General features: G+C 40.7%; 1 protein-coding gene across 18 annotated transcripts in view; it reads left to right on the top strand.

The window, feature by feature from the left end:
- Positions 1-17,216, top strand: part of FAM13A (family with sequence similarity 13 member A) — a 389,756-nt gene that overhangs the window by 79,330 nt on the left and 293,210 nt on the right. For all 18 annotated transcript variants that reach the window (XM_063663893.1, XM_063663888.1, XM_054485353.2 and 15 more), the window contains one exon: positions 12,227-12,416. In XM_063663893.1, coding sequence (XP_063519963.1) covers positions 12,227-12,416 — 190 coding nt within the window. Of the gene's footprint in view, positions 1-12,226; positions 12,417-17,216 lie in introns of those variants that run through there.

Below are 17,216 nucleotides of genomic sequence, written 5' to 3'. Positions count from 1 at the left end.
ACAGGTGCCCACCACCACACCCGACTAATTTTTATATTTTTAGTAGAGAAGGAGTTTCACCATGTTGGCCAGGCTGGTCTCGAACTCCTGGCCTCGAGTGATCCACCCCCCTCAGCTTCCCAAAGTGCTGGGATTATAGGCATGAGCCACCGTGCCTGACCTGCCACAGTATCCTTTTAAAGAATTGGTCACCACAGAGAAATTTTTAATCAATGTTTTCAGCATTAACTCTCTTCTCACTGTGTGAGAAATGCTTTTACATACATTATTTAACCCATTTATGCCTAGTGTTCCATTATTGGAACGCTAAGCTTGTGGGAGTTATTTATATCCTACTGCTTAAAGTCATCATTCAGGTCTGATTTTTAGCAAGAAAAATTTGCAACCTTCGGCATAAATGGGTTAATTAAACTCTCATAAGAATTTTGTTGATACATAATGTTTGTACATATTTATGAGGTACATGTGATATTTTATTAAATTCATTGGCTGTGTAATGATCAAGTCAAGGTATTTGACTTGATCACCTCAAGTATTTATCATTTCTATGTGTTGGGAACATTTCAAGTCCTTTCTTCTAGCTGTTTTGAAATACACAATACTTGTTAACTATAGTCATCCTACTCTGCTATCAATCATTAGAATGTATTCCTTCTAACTGTATGTTTGTACTCATTAACACCTCTCTTTATCTCCCTTATACTCACACTCATAACACTTTTAAGTAGGTGGCTGAAGGCCCGAGAGCTCCTGGAAAATCCAAGGGTCCAAGAATGGGTCTGGTGTAAGACTAAGGGTCCAAAAGCTGAAGAACTTGAAGTCTGATGTTCAAGGGCAGGAAGCATCCAGAATGGGAGAGAGATGGAGGGCAGAAGACTCAGCCAGTCTGGTCCTTCCGTGTTCCTCTGCTGGCAGCTGATTAGATGGTGCCCACCCAGACTGAGGGTGGGTCTGCCTCTCCCAGTCCACTGACTCAAATGTTAATCTCATTTGGCAACACCTCCACAGACACACTCAGGAATAATACTTTGCATCCTTCAATCCAGTCAAGTTGACACTCAATATTAACCATCACAGACCGCATGGGTCATCCTTCTTTATTTTTGGGTTTTCTCTTTTCCAAAGCTGCACATTCACCAAAGAGGCTGACATTCCCTGGGAGACTATACCAGTCAATGGCAAAACCAGGATTCAAACTCAAGTGCCCTAATTTCAGATCTAGTCCTTTCCCAATGATGCCAACCTTATCCAAGCTAATATGATTGTCTATGTCTCTATAAAATAGTAATCCTACAATTGTTATTGTTAATTTTTAAATTGCAATTTGGAAAGAACATGTTCCTTTTCCTCTTATGCTGTCAAAAAATTGGTATAAGGTATAACTCTTTGTTAGCTGGGAGTCTCTTTGAGGGATTCCTATTTTTTCCAAATTTTTTATTAATAAAAAATATCAAGCATTCATAAAAGTTGAAAGGGCACTCTGTATACTGCCCACTTAGATTTAAAAGTCAGCATTCTGTGATATTTGTACTCATTCCCTCTGTCTCTTTGTATGTTTGTATACGTATGCATATATACAATATATATACAGGCATAGACACTTTGTGTTTGAAATATTTTAGTATTTGAAGACATCATTACATTGCATTCCTGTTTCAGCATGCACCTCATAAGGATAAGGAATACTATAGCTGGAATAAATTAGTTCTTACGTGATGTTATGATATGTTATTATACCTAAAATATTTAAAGTTACACTGTCTAATATCCAATACATTTTCACATTTTCCCAGTTGTCCTGATGAGACAATTGGCTGTTTTTATTTTTGCTTTTTTTTTTTTTTAAAGAGACAGTGTCTTGCTCTGTCACCCGAGCTGGAGTTCAGTGGTATGATCGTAGCTCACTGCAGCTTCAAACTCCTGGGCTCAAGTGATCTTTCTGCCACAGCCTCCTGAGAAGCTGTGGTGGGAGGATTAGCCATCATGCCCAGATAATTTAAAAAATTTTTTTTTGGAAGAGATGGGATCTCACTTTGTTGCCCAGGCTCGTCTTGAACAACTCTTACCCCTTTTTTTGATGTCAGTTATGCTTATATAAAGGTCTCAAACTCCTTGCCTCAAGTGATCCTTCTGCCTCGGCCTCCCAAAGTGCTGGCATTATAGGCATGAGCCACCACACCTGGCCTAATTTTGCTTTTAAAAATGAGTAGACTTTTTTTGAGCAGTTTTACATTTACAGAAAATGACTAGGAAGTACAAAGTTCCCACATAATTCTTTGTCCTTACTTCCCAGTTTCTTCTATTATTATCATCTTGCATTGGTGTGGCACATTTGTTATAATTGATGAGCCAATATTGATACATTATTATTAAGTAGATCTCATAGTTTACATTAGGTTTCCCTGTTTGTGTTATGCATTCTGTGAATTTGGTAAAATGCATGATGACATGTATCCATGTTTTTCTTTAATAAATGGGGAAACAATCAAGATTCATATATTACATTTGAAGGTTGTATATTTTAACTTACTTGAAATCTAGAACCAATCTTTCCCTCATGACATTGATGTTTTGAGAAGTCCAGGCTGATACTGTGTTAGAATGTCCCTCCTTCTGGATTTGTTTCTTTTTTCACAGTCTCTTTTAACTTTTTCTTCTAGCTTCTGTATTTACTGTAAACTAGAAGTTAGGTTTACAAGCTAGTGAGCATCACCTTAAAGGTTTTTAGCAAGAATACTTCATAACTTATGTGTTCTTTATAATGCATCACATCAGGAGCACATGATGAGAAGTCCTCTCATGATTAGTAATGATAAATTGTATCTTTTGGGTAACGAGTTAAGGTGATTACAGCCAGATATAATTGTAATAGTGAATTTTTTCTTTGCAATGAGTGTATAATCTGTGAGGTAATCTTTTTGACACTATGAAAATCTTATTCTCCAACAACCTTTCATCTGGTGTTTTGGCAGCTGCTGATTATCCTTGCTTACATTATTTATTAAGTGATTTGTGAGAAAAAATGGTGGTTTTCTAATTGTCATTCCTTCTACATTTAACTGCAGCATTCTTCTGTAAAGAAGGCCTTAACTTTTTTACCCCTTTCTCTCACTTATTACAGATTCAGGGATTTTTAATATACTATGTTATTAGTGTATTAAATATGTTAATACATAGGTTATATGTATTAATAAAAAATTTAGGTTAACTAAACATGTTATTATTTACAGTGGTTACTCTTGGTGCTCTAACTCTCCTAAATTTGCCCAGTGGGATTCCATTACACTGGCTCATAGGTCTTGTGGACATGTCCCCTTAGGCCTTGAGCATTTTTTTTATTGCTTTCTGGAGTGAGATGTCTCAGGACCACCTGGTACTTTCCTTGCACTACTTTTATTTGGTGATGGGGTGGCTTTCTATCTTATGTATATTCCTTGTTAGATTTATTAACCCTAGCTACAGTTCCAAAGAGTCTTGGAGCACATGGTTCTGAATTTAACCAGCAATGTAATCTGATTATTCTTCAAAGTACTTTAAATATATGGGCTTTAAATTTGTGAAGGATCACCATAAGGAAATACAGGCCATTGATTTCAGTAGTCTAAAATTGGATTTTGTATTAAGTTAAACAGAGCTGCATACAGGTAATGTTGGCCCCCTTGGGCCCTCGCAGAGCTGCCAATATTAAAGGTTCTGGCGATACCATAGTGTGTCATCATTAAAAGCTCATGCACTGGAGCCTTTAAGGATCTGGGGTTATGTTCTGGCTCTAAACCTTACTAGCTATGTGTATTAGTCTGTTCTCACATTGATATGAAGAACTCCCTGAGACTGGGTGCTTTATAAAGAAAAGAGGTTTAATTGTCTCCTGGTTCCACAGGCTGTAAGGAAGTATGGCTGGGAAGGCCTGAGGAAACTTACAATCATAGTGGTAGGTGAAGGGGAAGCAGGTTCATCTTACATGGCCAGAAGAGGAGGAAGAGAGGAAAGAGGGAGGTGCTACACACTTTTAAACAACCAGATCTTGTGAGAACTGACTCACTATTACCATCCACCCCGCTAGTCTAATTACCTCCCACCAGGCCCCTTCTCCAACACTGGGGATTACAATTCAAGATGAGATGTGGGGTGGTGACTCAAATCCAAATTATATCCTTCTGTCCCTGGCCCTTCTTAAATCTCATGTCGTTCTAACATTGCAAAATACAATCATTCCAGAGCTAGACTCCATCTCAAAAATAAAGATGAAAATAAAAAATACAATCATTCCTTCTCAACAGTCCCCCGAGTCTTAATTCATTTCAGCATTAACTCAAAAGTCCAGTCCAAAGTTGCATCTGAGACAAGGCAAGTCCCTTCTGCCTATGAGCCTGTAAAATCAAAACCAAGTTGTTTTTTTTTTAGCAAGTTAGTTTCTTCCAAGATAAAATGGGGTACAGATGTTAGGTAAATACATCCATTTCAAAAGGCAGAAATCAGCCAAAACAAAGGGGCTACAAGCCCTGTGCAAGTTTGAAACCCAGCAGGGCAGTCATTAAATCTTAGAGCTCAAAAATACTCTTCTTTCACTCCATGTCTCACATCCAGGCCACCCTGATGCAAGGTGTGGGCTCCCAAGGACTTGGGCATCTCTGCCCATATGGCTCTATAGGGTACAGCCCCTCAGTTGCTTTCCTGGGATGGCATTGATTGCCTACAGCTTTTCCAGGCACATGATGCAAGCTGTCGGTGGATCTACCATTCTGGGTCCTGGGAGATGGTGGTCCTCTTCTCTCAGCTCCACTAGGCAGTGTCCCAGTGGGGACTCTTGTGTGGGGGCTCCAATCTCACATTTCCCCTCTGCATTGCCCTAGTAGAGGTTCTCCATGAGGGCTCCATCCCTGCAGCAGACTGCTGCCTGGACATTGAGGAGTTTCCAAACATCCTCTGAAATCTAGATGGAGGTTCCTAAGCCTCAACTTTTGCCCTCTGTGCACCCATAGGCTTAATATGTGGAAGCCACCAAGGCTTATGGCCTGTACCCTCTGGAGCAGTGGCCTGAGACGTATCTTGGGCCCTTTTAGCCATGGCTGGAGCTGGAGTGATTGGGACACGGGGACCAGTGTCCTGAGTTTGAGCAGAGCAACAGGGCCCTGGGCCTGGCCCAGGAAACCATTCTTCCCTCCTAGGCCTCCAGCCCTGTGATGGGAGGGGCTGCTGTGAAGATCTCTGAAATGCCTTTGAGACATTTTCCCCATTGCCTTGGCTGTTAACGTTCAGTTCCTCTGAATGTTCAGCTGCAAATTTCTGCAACTGGCTTGAATTCCTCCCTAGAAAATGGAGTTTTATTTTCTACGACATGATCAGGCTGGAAATTTTCTAAACTTTTATGCTCTGTTTTCCTTTTATTAATAAATATAAGTTCGAGTTTCAGATAATCTCTTTGCTCATGTATATGACCATACACTGTTAGAAGCAGCCAGGTCAAATCTCGAGTGGTTTGCTGCTTTGAAACTTCTTCCTCCTGATACCCTAAATCATCTCTCTTAAGTTCAAAGTTTCACAGATCCCTAGAGAAGGGGCAAAATGCTGCCACTTCCTTTGCTAAAGCATAACAAGAGTAACCTTTACTCTAGTTCTCAATAAGTTCCTTATCTCCATCTGAGACCTCCTCAGCCTGGACTTCATTGTCCACATCACTATCAGCATTTTGATCACAACCATTCAACAAGTTTCTAGAAAGTTCCAAACTTTCCGTCATCTTCCTTTCTTCTTCTGTACCCTCCAAACTGTTCCAACCTCTGAACATTACCCACTTCCAAAGCTGCTTTCACATTTTGAGGTATCTTTATAGCAATGCCCACTCCTAGGTACCACATTTGCTGTATTAGTCTGTTCTCACATTGCTGTAAATGTGGGTTGTGACTCAAATCCAAATTATATCATTCTGTGCCTGGCCCTTCACAAATCTCATGTCCTTACCTGAGACTGGATAATTTATAAAGAAAAGATGTTTAAATGGCTCACAGTTCTGCAGGCTGTACAGGATACAAGGCTTGGGAGACCTCAGGAAACTTACAATTATGGTGAAGGCAAAGGAAAAACAAGCATGTTTTACATGGCCAGAGAAAGAGGAAGAGAGGAAAGGAGGAGGTGCTACATACTTTTAAACAACCAGATCTTGTGAGGACTCACTCACTATCACAAGAACAGCAAGGGAGAAATCCTCCCCCATGATCCAGTCGCCTCCCACCCAGCCCTTCTTCTAACATTGGAGATTACAATTCCACATGAGATTTGGGCAGGGACACAAATGTAAACCATATCACCATGTAAATTTAGGCAAGTTTCTTTTCCTGGCACCTCAATTTTCCTTTTTCTTTTTCTCCCTTTCCTCCCCTCCCCTTTCCTCCCCTCCCCTCTCCTTCTTCCTTCCTTTCTTTTCTTTTCTTTCTTTCTATCCTTTTTGTTGTTCTTGTGCTTTAACTTTCTCATCCCAATGGAAATAGCTAAGAGTACATACTGATAAAGTGATTTGGAGACTTAGACACATTAATTTTTTATTTTTTGTCTTTTAAATTTTAGATTCAGGGTACATGTGCAGGTTTGTTACAAGGGTATATTACATGATGCTGAGGTTTGGGCTTCTATTGATTCTGTCACCCAAACAGTGAACATAATACCCAATAGGAACTTTTTCAGCCCTTTTCCCTCTCCCTCTCTCCTCCCTTTTTCTGTACCCAGTGTTTCGCTCCCACTATATGTGAGAACATGCTGTATTTGGTTTTCTGTTTCTGCATTAGTTTGCTTAGGATACTGGCCTCCAGCTGCATCCATGTTGCTGCAGAGGACATGATTTCATTCTTTTTTATGGCTGCGTTGTATTCCGTGGTTTATGTGTACTACATTTTCTTTATCCATTCCACCACTCATGGGCACCCAAATTCATTCCATGTCTTTGATATTATGAACAGTGTTGCAATAAACATATGAGCACAGGTATCTTTTTGTTAGGACGATTTGTTTTCTTTTTTCTTTTGAAACGTAGTCTCACTCTGTCACCCAGGCTGGAGTGCAGTGATGTGATCTCAGCTCATTGCAACCTCCACCTCCCAGGTTCAAGTGATTCTCCTGCCTCAGCCTCCCAAGTAGCTAGGATTACAGGCACTCACCACCACACCTGGCTAATTTTTGTATTTTTAGTAGAGATGGGGTTTCGCCATGTTGGTCTCAAACTCCTGACCCCAGGTGATCCATCTGCCTTGGCCTCCCAAAGTGCTGAGATTACAGGTATGAGCCATTGTGCCCAGCCGATTTATTTTCCTTTGATGTATACTACCCAGTGATAGGATCGCTGGGTTAAATGGTAGTTCTATTTTTAGTTCTTTGAGAAATCACTAAACTGCTTTTCACAGGGGATAAACTAATTTACATTCTTACCAACAGCATATAAATGTACACTTTTCTCTGCAACCCTGACAACATCTGTTGTTTTTCGACTTTTTAATTATAGCCATTCTGACTGCTGTGAGGTGAGATCTCATTGTGGTTTTGATTTGTGTTTCTCTAATGATGAGTGATGTTGAGCATCTTTTCATGTTTGTTGCTGCTTATATGTCTTCTTTTAGGAAGTGTCTGTTCTTGTCCTCTGCTCATTTTTAATGGGGTTATTTATTTTATTCTTGTTGATTGGTGTAAATTCCTTATTGATTCTAGATATTAGTCCTTTCTTGGATGCATAGTTTGCAAATATTTCCTCCCATTCTGTAGGCTGTCTGTTTACTCTGTTGATAGTTTCTTTTGCTGTGCAGAAGCTCTTTAGTTTAATTAGGTCCCAATTGTTACATTTTGGTTTTGTTGCATTTGCTTTTGAAGACTCAGTCATAAATTTTTTGCCTAGCCTGATGTTCCCAAGGATATTTTCTAGGGTTTCTTCCAGGATTTTTATAGTTTGAAGTCTTACACTTAAGTCTTTAATTCATTTTGAGTTAATTTTTGTATATGGTGAAAGGTAGGGGTCCAGTTTCAGTATTCTGCATATGGTTAGCCAGTTTTCCCAGCACCATTTATTGAATGGGGGCCCTTTCCCCTTGTTTATTTTCGAGAGACATTAGTTTTAAACCATGTACAACAGTGTCTGTGATACAATCAGTCCCTTCTATGTGTTAGCTATTATAAAAACTCAAGGCTTCTGAAATTTGTCCTATTTACTGTATTGATGAAAGCTGTCTTTATTCAGGTCCTAATATCATAATTATTGATGTTGCTTCTGAACATACCTTACTTTGTATTAAAGAGACCATGAAACATGTAAATAACTATTTTTCTCTACTACAAGAATATGGAATTTGTTTCTCATTTCTAGCAAGTGCACTTATCTTTACAGCATGTGTTTTTATTCTCACCACTATCTATTTGGAGACAGTGTTAAGACTGTGGCCCCGGGACTCAGCTTGCTTGCCTGAGTGTGACTCCTGGTTGCACCACTTCCTTATGCGAACTGGAGCAATTTACGGCATCTCTGTGCCTTTTCTGAAGTGGGAATCACAAAAGTATCTTCCTTCCTAGAGTTTCTTTTTTATAGGATTTAATGAGTGAAGCCATTTGAAGTATTGGCAGCCCTGACTGGCATAGACAGTAAAGACTCCATAAAAGTTCACTGTCATTATCATTTTGATTTTTTTCTTATCTTTTAAAACTTTAATTTTTGATTTTCTCTGATAATTTAAATTTTTTTCTAGGTATTTTAATCAATTAGAGAGAGAGAGTGTGTGTGTGTGTGTGTGTTGTTACAGAACAGAAATGAGTTCTGGCTAATTTCAGCATAAAGACACTTTACTGGAAAGTTACTGGAGCAGCTTACCAAATGGAATGAACAGTGGAAGAATGAACAATGTCAGAAAGAGTCGATGAAGGACCATATCAGCTGCAGTGATGCAGATGGCAAATGCGACCACCCATCTTGTTAGAGTACTACAGTAGTACCCATTTTCTGTCTTTATGATAAGCCAGTCAAGTTTCAGTGGTATGCAGGAGAAGGGAATCTGATTCACCTGGTGGAGAGACTGAGCCCCGTCTTTTCTAGAGGCAAGGCAATCCTTTTGAGTAGTATTGTTATCAAAGCTGTTCACAGTGAACATGCAGTCATTCCCCAAAACACAGTCTGGATTTGTTATTTGGAAAAAGGACAAGTGGAGACTAAGTGTCCCCAAACCACAATAAATATTTACTACAATCAGTGTATTTTGTTAACTATCCTATTTTCCAACAAAAGTAAAGGCATCAACAAGGTCACCAGTACTTAATTATAAAAAAGTATACTGGTATAAAACTCAGGAGATCTGGACTCTAGGCACAGCCCTTTTTGACTGAAACCACAACTTTTTAGGTCCTGATTTTCTTACTTCTAAGGCGATAGTATAAGAATTAGAAGGCCCCTAAGGATTACTCTAACAGTAAAACCTTAAGGTTCTCTGGTTGTCTTTGTTATGTGGGAACCTATATTGTTTTTATACACACACAAACACACACACACACCCATGAATATGCTCCAGATAGTCCAGTCTTCACACTCAAGTGATGCATGGGAATTTATATGCAAACAAAAGTTTAAACAGTTAAGGTAGACTCAGAATACCTTAATTAGTAACTTTATTTTTTTTTGAGACAGAGTCTCGCTCTGTCGCCCAGGCTGGAGTGCAGTGGTGTGATCTCAGCACACTGCAAGCTCCACCTCCCAGGTTCACGCCATTCTCCTGCCTCAGCCTTCTGAGTTGCTGGGACTACAGGTGCCCACCACCATGCCTGGCTAATTTTTTTTATTTATTTTATTTTTATTTTTTGTATTTTTAGCAGAGATGGGGTTTCACCATGTTGGCCAGGATGGTCTCGATCTCCTGACCTCATGATCCGCCCGCCTTGGCCTCCCAAAGTGCTGGGATTACAGGTGTGAACCACCATGCCTGGCCCTAATTCAAGGTTTTAAACTCAAATATAGACAGAATTTCTAAGAAAACCTTGTGAATTTCTAGGAATAAATCAAGGAATTGTGATAAGTACATATAAAGTTATTTTATCTTCATTCAAAGGTCATACTTACAGATTTTAGAAAATTAGAGATGTATGGAGAATAGTAATTAGGTCATCAGAATATTCAGCAATGAAATGTGTCTCAACCATGTTTCCCTTTTAAAAAAGTAACCTTTATAGAGATACTTACCACAGGAATGATTAATTAACTTTCCATTACTTTAAGAAGAAATCAGAATAATAATTCCTAGAAGAAAGAGGAGGAGAAGGAAAAGGATTATGACAATCAGTACTCAATGAGTATGCCAGGCACTGTTCTTACTCCTTTACATAAATGAACTCATTTCTACCTTGTACATTTCTATGACATACAAACTCTTGGTATTCCCATTTTATAGATGAGGAAATTGAGGTACACAGAAGTTATATGACATGTGCAAGGTTATAGCTAATGAGAGTCAGAATGGGATTCGATCCAGTCTTGTTCCATAGTCTATGCTCTAAACCACTATGCTGTATTCTCTGTGTAAGCAGATAAAATAAGATAAAATTTATATAATTTAAGTTCACTGTCAGCTGTTTTTAATGCTACACTTGAAATTTTTTTTTAAGTTTTGTTATTACTGGTTATTTTTTAGCTGCTTGCTCACCAGATATACCTGGTTGAAATTTCCCATGGATTCAGTTGAAGGAGATTGATATATTTATAAACCTACAAGAAAAAGAAATTATTAACTGTTACAAGTTTGACTTAATTAACAAAATCATAATTTCCTTGGTAACAGAGATCATGGGTTTTGCCCATACTGCTACTACTCCATAGTAGCTACCCCATGACTTGTTTATAATATTAATAGATACTAAATCTGTATTGTACCTTTACATTGGCTGAAATTTCACTGGAGAAATATGGCTTTCAAATATGACCTACAAAAGATGCAGATATGTTAGTAAAAGCTGACCTGATTCTGTAGATTATACAATTTAAAATCAAATTGAGCTTACAAGTATCCTACTCAAAGATTGTAGAATTAACTTGTAATTGTCACATATAGCATTTATAAGTTTGTCACTATAATTGTACATAAACTGCACTGTAACATTAATATAAATCTATTATAAATTAAGGAGAGGAACATGGACCTAGAGCAAGATGAAACTGTCTCTTACTAGTTCTCTGACTTTTACCAAATAACTTAACTCTGGTTTTTGCTTCCTCAACTCTAGATTGAACGTAATGTTTCTATTCTTAGGATTCTTTGGTGACTAAATGTTGGTGATTTAAGTCATTTAATAGTATTTCCACATTGGTAAGCTGCTACATTCATTCTCAAAAAGTGGAAGTTTCCTCCAATTTTAGCCTCTGCCCCCAGATAAGACCGTTCGCATTTTGCCATCTCTCTTTTCAGTGTTAGGATTTATTAACATATATAATAACATTTATATAAGACACATGCTTAAAAAATTCCTCTTTGCTTGGATGCAGATTTTTATTACAAGGAAGAAACAAACTCTTATGAATTTTTCATTATGTTATTAACTTGAGGTAATTGAATCTAAGTTGCATTTTTATTTATAATATATATAATACAATCTTGTTGAAAATTTAAAATTGCAACTACCTAAATGTTGTTGTTTCAAAGATTTGAGGGCATTTTGAACCTCAGTAAGAACTGAGTTGATATCATGTTCCAGAAGATTACTGAGATATTTACAGATGTAATCAAATCAGAGAACTATAATGGTCATTATACATGAAGAATGGTTATTGTAATTTTTTCTTCTGACACTTTAAATTAAAGCTACCTTAAAATGACACCGAGACAAATTTTTGTCTTTAGAAACATCTCATTGTTTCAGGATCTGCCTGGCGTTTCACTGTTCTTATAAATGTTTTATTTTCCTGTTAACCAGGTACTGCTGAGTCACACCCCTTAGTTACTGTAGTAATATATCTTAGATACGGCAGTGTATTGCTCCCTCTCTTAGCTGCACACTTCATTTGTGGCTTTAGGTTTTTCATTACTTTTCACTCCTTTTAACCATTATATCTGAGCAACATGTGAGAGATGTTAGAGATTTTGATTTGAGTTGAAGTAAAAATAAGACCACAACTATTCATCTTCAAACACATTTTAATTCAGGTGTTTCTGTTGTAACCATGCAACCTCCTGTGGTAAATATGACTGACTGCTCTTTTTTCTTACGCTCTTTTAAGCAAAGTAAAGCAGCGGTTCGGCTGAAAGAAGACATGAAAAAGATAGTGGCAGTGCCATTAAATGAACAGAAGGATTTTACCTATCAGAAGTTATTTGGAGTCAGTCTCCAAGAACTTCAACGGCAGGGGCTCACCGAGAATGGCATTCCAGCAGTAGTGTGGAGTATAGTGGAATATTTGACGCAGCATGGTGAGTTAAGTCATGCTTTAGTCTGTTCATTTTCACAGTCCCTTGCATAAACAAATTATTTGTGTGAATTATTTCATGATGTATGATTAGACTGTCCTCTAAAGCACCTTCGTTAGAATATTAAGTTATTGTGTAATATACTTTTCATTTAAAAAAGGGCATTACTGCTTAACATGATCTTGACAGTACTAATTTGATTAACCATAGAGCAATCACTTTAATTATAGAGATTTCTAGTTTGGAATGTTTCCTAACTACAAATTCCTAAAATACACTGTTGTAATATTAATAGTCAGTTTGCTAGATTAATTAAATTCCAACTGATATTCAATAATTTTTAATGTAATCAAACACGTTTTTGGGTATCTCTTTTACCTGAGGTCAATCATGAACTTATTCAATGCCTTGACTATCCTCATACACTTAGGAGAGACATCAAAAAACTATAATGTAAAGCTTACTATGCAGGGTGGTGGGGGGTGGTTTCACTTATTTTTGGAATGATAAAATTAAGCATGTAAAACATTTGGAGAATAATATAGTACATTACACAGTAAAAAGATAAATTATATCTCATTTAGTTATTGAGAGCTATGAAGCCCACAGCTTTTTGATGATTTTGTTTAAAATAAATCACAAGTCTGGATAATTTGAGAGAATGCTTCCATGTTCCCTACATCTTTTTTTAAGGGATAGGATCTTGCTCTGTTACCCAGGCCAGAGTGCAGTGATATGATCATAGCTCACTGTAATCTCATACTTTAGGGCTCAAGTGATCTTCCTTTCTTAGCCTCTCGAGTAGCTGGGACCACAGGTGTGTTCCACCACACTGCCTGATTTTTTTAATTTTTATTTTTATTTGTAGAGACAGGTTCTCCCAATGTTGTCCCAGCCGGTTCTGAACTCCTGGGCTCAAGCGATTCTCCCACCTCAGCCTCCCAAAGTGTTGGGATTATAGGCATGAGCCATGATGCTCAGCCATGAAGGGATTTTTAAATGTAAAACTTGAGGCCTCAAAAATATTCTGTACAGTAGTCCCCCCTGTTATGCATGGTTTGGTTTTCTAAGGTTTCACTCTTACCTGTGACCAATCATGGTCCAAAAATACTAACTGGAAAATTCTAGAAATAAACAATTCATCAGTTTTTGGGGGCTTTTTTTTTTTTTTGAGACGGAGGTTAGCTTTTGTAGCCCAGGCTGTAGTGCAATGGCGTAATCTCGGCTCACTGCAACCTCTACCTCCCGGATTCAAGCAATTCTCCTGCCTCAGCCTCCCAAGTAGCTGGGATTACAGGTGCACACCCAGCTATTTTTTTTTTTTTGTATTATTCGTAGAGATGGGATTTCACCATGTTGGCCAGGCTGGTCTTGAACTCCTGACCTCAGGTGATCTGCCTGCCTTGGCCTCCCAAAGTGCTGGGATTCCAGGCCTGAGCCACTGCACCCGGCCACCAATTCATCAGTTTTAAATGGTGTAGCCTTCTCAGTAGCATGATGAGATCTCCAGCCATCCTGCCGCTTGGGACCTGAATCCTCCCCTTGTCCAGTGTATCCATGTGTATATGCCACCTGCCTATTAGTCACTTAGTAGTGGCCTCAATTTGCAGATCGATCATTGTGGTATCACAGTGCTTGTGTTCAGGTGACTCTTATTCTACTTAATAATGGCCCCAAAGTGCAAGAATAATAATGCTGGCAATTCGGATATGCCAAAGAGAAGCCATGAAGTGCTTCTTTTAATTGAAAAGGTGAGTTCTCGACTTAATAAAGGAAGAAAAAAAATTGTATGCTGAGGTTGCTAAGATCTATGGTAAGAACAAATCTCTCCCATTTTTTCTATTGTGTTGCTTTTTTTTTTTTTTTTTTTTAAAGGGACAGAGTCTTTCTCTGTTGTCCAGGGTGGAATGCCATGATGTGATCATAACTCATTGCAGCCTCATATTCCACGGTTCAAATAATCTTCCCACCACAGCCTTCTGAATAGCTAGCATTATACAGGCATGTGCCACTGTAACCTGCTAATTAAAAAAAATTTTTTTAGAGGCAGGTCTCACCATGTTGTCCAGGCTGGTTTGAACTCCTGGCTTCAAACAGTCCTTCCACTTCAGCCTCTTAAGTAGCTTCGATTATAGATGTGAGCCATTGCACCTGGCTCTATTCTGTTTTATTATTAGTTGTTGTTGTTAATCTCTTACTATGCCTACTTTTTAAATTAAACTTTATCATAGATATGTATGTATAGGAAAAAAAAACAGTATATATAGGGTTTGGTACTATCCAAGGTTTCAGGCATCCACTGGCAGTCTTGGAACATATCCCCTGCCGTAATTACTCAAATTACAGTGGGTCTACTGTAATTTGAGTAATTTGTTTCAGGCCATATCTTTCCAGGATTACAAGTCTCTTCTCCCTTTCTGATAAGAATCATTTATTGGAAATGAGTGAGAAGCACTCATCACATGTTCCTCTATAGGAACATGTATAAACTTTTGACAGGGACTCTATGGCAGATTATTCATTCTGCTGATGGTTAGATGTTAATTGAAAAAACATCTATCTGCTTTGGTTACTAGGCATGTAGATGACTGATATGGTTAGGCTTTGTGTCCCCACCCAAATCTTATCTTGAATTATAATCCCCTAATCCCCACGTGTCAAGGGAGACACCAAGTGGAAGTAATTGAATCATGGGGGTGGTTTCCCCAGGCTGTTCTCTGATAGTGAATGAGTTCTCAAGAGATCTGATGGTTTCACAAAGGGCTCTTCCCCCTTCACTCAGCACTTCTTCTCCTTCCTGCTGCCTTGTGAAGAAGGTGCCTCGCTTTCCCTTTGCCTTCTGCCATGATTGTAAGTTTCCTGAGGCCTCCCCAGCCATGCTGAACTGTGAGTCAGTTAAACCTCTTTCTTTTATAAATTACCCACTCTCAGGCAGTTCTTTATGACAAAATTACATTTTTTTTCTGAAAACTTAAGAGCCAGGTTTCTGTTCTTACTCTGTAGAATTTTTCTCCTTATTAAAGGAAGATAAATTGCAAAAAGGCCAGATTCTCAGAAAACAGCTCTGGATTTATTCAAATGCTTCAAACAGTTAAACACAAACTGTTACACATAGCATGACAGGAAGATGGAAGTCTGGCCTACAAAATCTTGAAGCCAGGAGTTACAACCAGCTTTTTTTTTTCTTTTTTCTTCTTTTTTTTTTTTAATTAAGTATTTATTGATCATTCTTGGGTGTTTCTCGGAGAGGGGGATATGGCAGGGTCATAGGATAATAGTGGAGAGAAGGTCAGGAGATAAACACATGAACAAAGGTCTCTGGTTTTCCTAGGCAGAGGACTCTGCGGCCTTCTGCAGTGTTTGTGTCCCTGGGTACTTGAGATTAGGGAGTGGTGATGACTCTTAAAGAGCATCCTGCCTTCAAGCATCTGTTTAACAAAGCACATCTTGCACCGCCCTTAATCCATTTAACCCTGAGTTGACACAGCACGTTTCAGAGAGCAGGGGGCTGGGGGAAAGGCCATAGATCAACAGCATCCCAAGGCAGAAGAATTTCTCCTAGTCAGAACAAAATGGAGTCTCCTATGCCCACCTCTTTCTACACAGACACAGCAACAATCTGATCTCTCCTTCCTTTCCCCACACTTCCCCCCCTTCTTTTCAACAAAACCGTCATCGTCCTCATGGCCCGCTCCCCATGGTCGCTGTCTGTTCGGAGCTGTTGGGTACACCTCCCAGACAGGGCGGCCGGGCAGAGGCGCTCCTCACCTCCCAGACAGGGCGGCCGGGCAGAGGCGCTCCTCACCTCCCAGACGGGGCGGCCGGGCAGAGGCGCTCCTCACTTCCCAGATGGGGCAGCCAGGCAGAGGCGCTCCTCACATCCCAGACGGGGCGGCCGGGCAGAGGCGCTCCTTTCTTCCTCCCAAACGGGGTGGCAGCCAGGCAGAGGCGCTCCTCACCTCCCAGACAGGGCGGCCTGGCAGAGGCGCTCCTCACCTCCCAGATGGGGCGGCCGGGCAGAGGCGTTCCTCATTTCCTCCCAGACGGGGTGGCAGCCAGGCAGAGGTGCTCCTCACCTCCCAGACGGGGCGGCTGGGCAGAGGCGCTCCTCACTTCCTCCCAGACGGGGTGGCAGCCAGGCAGAGGTGCTCCTCACCTCCCAGATGGGGCGGCCGGGCAGAGGCGCTCCTCACTTCCCAGACGGGGTGGCCGGGCAGAGGCGCTCCTCACATCCCAGATGGGGTGGCCGGGCAGAGGTCCTCCTCACTTCCCAGACGGGGCGGCCGGGCAGAGGCGCTCCTCACCTCCCAGACGGGGCGGCCGGGCAGAGGCGCTCCTCACATCCCAGATGATGGCGGCCGGGCAGAGACGCTCCTCACTTCCTATACGGGATGGCGGCTGGGCAGAGGCGCTCCTCACATCCTAGACGATGGGCGGCCGGGCAGAGGCGCTCCTCACTTCCCAGACGGGGCGGCCGGGCAGAGGCGCTCCTCACTTCTCAGACGGGGCGGCCGGGCAGAGGCGCTCCTCATTTCCTCCCAGACGGGGTGGCGGCCGGGCAGAGGCGCTCCTCAATTCCCAGACGGGGCAGTCGGGCAGAGGCGCTCCTCACATCCCAGACGGGGTGGCCGGGCAGAGGCACTCCTCACATCCCAGACGGGGCGGCCGGGCAGAGGCGCTCTTTACTTCCCAGACAGGGCGGCCTGGCAGAGGTGCTCCTCACTTCCCAGACGGGGTGGCCGGGCAGAGGCGCTCCTCACTTCCCAGACGGGGCGGCCGGGCAGAGGCGCTCCTCACTTCCCA

This window comes from Pongo pygmaeus, chromosome 3 (assembly GCF_028885625.2).
Source record: "Pongo pygmaeus isolate AG05252 chromosome 3, NHGRI_mPonPyg2-v2.0_pri, whole genome shotgun sequence".
NCBI lineage: Eukaryota > Metazoa > Chordata > Mammalia > Primates > Hominidae > Pongo > Pongo pygmaeus.
The sequence above is the reverse complement of the archived record's forward strand: the minus strand, read 5'-3'. Positions and strand labels throughout refer to the sequence as shown.